At 36.1% G+C, this 4765-nt stretch overlaps 1 protein-coding gene across 1 annotated transcript; it reads left to right on the forward strand.

The window, feature by feature from the left end:
- Positions 1–274: 274 nt before the first annotated feature.
- Positions 275–4093, forward strand: LOC141702945 (uncharacterized). Its single transcript, XM_074506524.1, has 7 exons — positions 275–579; positions 1433–1768; positions 1810–1901; positions 2338–2883; positions 3426–3634; positions 3749–3765; positions 3862–4093. The coding sequence occupies exons 1-7, from the start codon at positions 275–277 to the stop codon at positions 4091–4093; spliced, it is 1737 nt and encodes a 578-aa protein (XP_074362625.1).
- Positions 4094–4765: the final 672 nt, after the last annotated feature.

A 4765-nucleotide genomic window follows, 5' to 3' on the forward strand; every position in this document is an offset into this window, starting at 1 on the left:
TCATGGTTTCAAAAAGAATTACACTAAGTGGATTTGGCATGGGGAGGTAATTGATTCAGGTGAGAGTTCTCATCGAAATTGTGAAGATGAGGAAAATAGTAAGACCATTGATGAAGATTATAATGATAAGATCAATGATAGAGTAGAAGAGATGATAGAAGATGTGGAAGACCATTTCATTCACCGGCCATAAATTCTTTAAAACTTAGTGAGAGATTCAAAGAAACTTTTGTATCCCCGTTGCAATAGTGAATTCACTATATTGTCAACAACAATGAAGTTGTGTAGAATGAAAGTAAAATATGGGTGGACTGATAAGAGTTTTACAGACCTATTAAAACTTATGAGAGGCATACTTCCTCCAAATAATGAGCTCCCAAATTCTATGTACGAGGCTAAGAAGATACTATGTCCAATGGGAATGGATGTGAAAAAGATACATGCACGTCCAAATGACTCTTTGTTTCGAAATGACAATGAAGATTTACACGTATGTCCTAAGTGTGGAGCATCTCGGTATAAGCCAGATGGTAATAATTCAGAAGAGAAAAAGAAAAGGCCTCCTGCTAAAGTGGTTTGGTATCTACTATTGTGGAACGTTTCAAATGCCTTTATGCGAATGTAAAAGATGCTAAATATTTAAGATGGCATGCAGAATGGAGAAAGTCAGATGGGATGCTTAGACATCCAAGTGACTCTCCACAATGGAGGAGCATTGATGGAATGTTTCCAGAATTTTGCTGAGGTCAGGAATTTACGACTTGGTCTTTGTGCATATGGCATGAATCCTTATCGTACTTTAAGTTGTAATCATAGCACTTGGCCGGTTCTTCTCACGATTTATAATTTGCCTCCTTGGTTGTGTATGAAGCGCAAAATATAATGTTATATGTGCTAATATCTGGACCTAAAGAGCCCGGAAATAACATAGATGTTTATCTTCAGCCGCTTATTGAAGATTTGAAATTATTATGGGACGAAGGTGTGACGGTGTATGATTCCTAAAATCAGTCACATTTTAATTTACGTGCCATGATATTTTGCACCATAAGTGATTTTCCGGGTTATGGTAACCTTTCGGGATACCCCATTAAAGGAGCAAAAGCATGCCCAATATGGGAAGATGGTACAAGCACCTACCGCTTAAAACATGACAAAAAAATGTATATATGAATCATCTAAGATTTCTTCCTCGCAACCACCCGTATCGTAAGGACAAGAAGTCTTTTGATGGACATGTCGAGACTCGTGGAGCTTGTATGCCTTTAAGTGGACTGGAGACCTTCGAGAGGGTCAAAGATCTTGATGTTGAACTTGGAAAGCTCTGTAAAATGCCTCAAGATAATATTTGGAAAAAGAGATCCATATTTTGGGAGCTTCCATATTGGAAACACTTTGCATATTGAAAAAAATGTTTGTGAAAGTATTATAGGAACATTGTTGAATTACCTGGAAAAACAAAGGATGGGATCAAGGCTAGACTAGACATGCAAGAAATGGGAATTCGAAAAGAGTTAGCGCCACAAGTGTCTACAAAGCGTTCATATCTACCTTCGGCGTGTAATACTTTATCTAGGAAAGAGAAAATTAGCTTTTGTAAATATTTATCTAGTGTGAAAGCTCCGCATGGATATTCTTCAAATATTAAAAAGCTGGTATCAATGAAAGATTTGAAACTTGTGGGTTTGAAGTCACATGATTGTCACGTGTTATGCAACAATTGCTACCAATTGCAATTCAAGGAATACTACCGAAGCATGTCAGATTTGTAATTACGAAGCTTTGTTTGTTCTTTAACACTATATGCAGTAAAGTGATTGATCCTGATTCGTTGGATAAATTACAAGTTGACATTATTGTTACACTTTGCCAATTGAGCAGTATTTCACACTTTGCCACATGTATTTTGAGAGATTTTTATGAACGTTGAAAGGATATGTGAAGAGTCGATATCGACCTGAAGGTAGTATAGTTGAAGCATATTATGTGGAGGAGGTAATTGAATTTTGCACGGATTATTTAGCAAGTACGGATCCCATTGGGATTCCAAGATCTCGACATGAGGGTAGACTTCAAGGTCATGGTACATTGGGCCTAAAAATGATCTCTCCGGGTGCTGAAATACTTGATAGAGCTCATCTTGTACTACAACACATGACAGAAGTAAATGCCTACTTGGAGGAACAGTAACCCAAATTTTCCAAATGCATCCTTCTAAGAGTCGCAAGTGGGTGTTATATGAACAAAACAGCTCTTTTGGTGAATGGTTTAAAGATCGAGTAATGTCTCTCATATCACAAGCACCTACTTCAGTTTCTAATACGATATAATGGTTAGCCTATGGACCTGGAGTTCTTGTGAGGTCATATGAAAGTTATGATGTTAATGGATACACATTCTATACCAAATATCAAGATCGAAAAAGCGCTATGCAGAATAGCGGAGTGTGTGTAGGAGTGTCGTCGACAGAAATTGATAGAAATGCTAACAATCAATCACGAGATGTAAAAAATTCATATTATGGGGTTATTGAACATATCTGGGAGCTTGATTATAAAGAATTTAAAATCGCTTTATTTAAATGTAAGTGGTTTATTCGGCGTGGTGTTCGAGTGGATGAGTTAGGTTTCACTTTGGTGGACTTTAGTCGCTTTGGTCATGAAGATGACCCATTCATACTTGCCACACAAGTGAAACAAGTTTTTTACATTGAAGACCGTGTTGACTCTAAATATTCGATTGTTGTTCAAGGTAAGAGACGAATTCTCGGTATTGATGATGTTGTAGATGAAGATGAATACAACCAATTTAATGAGAATCCCCCTTTCTCTACCGAGCTGCCAACCTCATACGAGGACGAGAATTTTAATTCACATTACATTCGTAATGACCACGATGAAGGAATGTGGATTGATTAAATAAAATATGTAAGATGCTTAACCTGTCATGTTAGTTTCTTTCTTTATTTTTTTCCACGTCTAGCTTATTGCATATGTTTATTAGTTTTTATTTTTCTATCTTGTTGTAGGTTTAATAAATTATTTCATTACTTTATTTTTTATTAGTCTAGTTTATTGTAGTTGTGGGAAATTGTTTATGTAATCTGTGCAAACTTAACATGTACGACATACCATGCATAATTTATTATACATTTAATACTTTAGTCTTCATGATATGCCGCTTACAAACTGAACTTGCTCTTTTTTCAGATTTAAATGGAAGAAAGTACAGAATCTAGTTTGAATCAATCCAAGAAAAGATTCTAGATTTATTCATGGTTTTTGCAAATTTTTAAGTAATCAAGGTAACAGCAGCAATATTAGTTGTTCTCTAATTAAAGTAACTAGTAATTGGTTGTTTTGGAACAGGAAATTCGTGAGAAAGCACATGAACGTCAAAAAATAACACACATTCACATTATCTAGGAAAGGGTGGCTATGATGAAAAGAGGATTGAATGGAAAAAAGAGGACCCTATTGCTCATTTGTCTCAGTCTGAATGCATTGATCCGTCTATATTATCTAATGATTGTACTGGTCGTGGTTTTGATTGGATTAGAGCACGACTTAAGAAGAAGGAGGGAGAAGGTTATTTTTTCCCTAAAGCTTCCACCATGGAAGTGTTTGAAAAAATGGTAAATTGCTTCATCTATATGTTAGAATACATTTATCTTATAGACTTCATAGTATTGTATTGTGGCACGTCTAGATAATTTAAATTCCAGTAAACATTAAAAATTATTATGTAGTACTATGTAGTGTCCAGGTATTGGAACAGGTAGCCTGGCATGATAAAATATATGAAGGGTCATGGAGTCCACACGGTCATGATGATATTTTGACACGTGCACTTGAAAAAAAGGAGCATGGTGGACGTTAGAGGGGTTGGAGGAGGGGCTTGCATTCGCGATGTGTTTGGATCAGGAAAAAATATGCAAAATAGCAGGACTATCTCTGTAGATGACTTGGCTACTATTACCAGGAGAGTGAGGGAGGAGTGCAAGGAAGAAATGAGTGAGATTCATGGGAAGTATAATAAAGAAATCAGTGAGATGCATGCAAAGTATAGTAGCGAGGTTAATGAAATGCATTAGAAACTTGCGGGCATCTTAGATCATTTTATGCAAATTGGTATGCCGCTTCCTAACAATTTTGAAATTGAGCTTTGTACCCCACCAAATGAGGTAATTCGTAGTAGCTGCCAATCCGTGGACCCAAACATCCTAGATCCTTTACTAGATATTCAGGTACGCAAGTGTCAGGAGTGTTAATTTACAAAAAAAAGCAGGAAATTCAAATTTGACACTTAATGGCAGTTTTGTATGTTATATATATGCCTACAGATGTACCTTTACACAATCTCTAGTCTATTAAAGCCTTTTACTAATAGTTTCCTATTTGTAATGCAGAATCCCACCCCATGTCGTCTTTGTGTGATGAACTCTAAATCAAAAAAACAGATTGTGGCAAGGGGGACAGTTTTTCCATCAATTTTACCAGGGCTGACATGGTTCATGGTGTACAAATAGCGCCAGAAAATATTAAAGTATGTGTTGATGATGTCTTTGGTGAATATAAAACAACCTCTCTTCCAGTGCCATGCAGTGAGCACATTATGGTTGGTGATGCAAGCGTTAGCTTTGTCCAATGGCCAAAAAATCTAATTCTATTAGGACATGTGAGAATTTGAAATTACATTTGTCATTTTGATTACATTTGCCTTACAAATAATGGTTCAAACTTTTTACTTATTATTTCAAAATATA

Source organism: Apium graveolens, unplaced genomic scaffold (assembly GCF_009905375.1).
Source record: "Apium graveolens cultivar Ventura unplaced genomic scaffold, ASM990537v1 ctg5958, whole genome shotgun sequence".
Lineage (NCBI taxonomy): Eukaryota > Viridiplantae > Streptophyta > Magnoliopsida > Apiales > Apiaceae > Apium > Apium graveolens.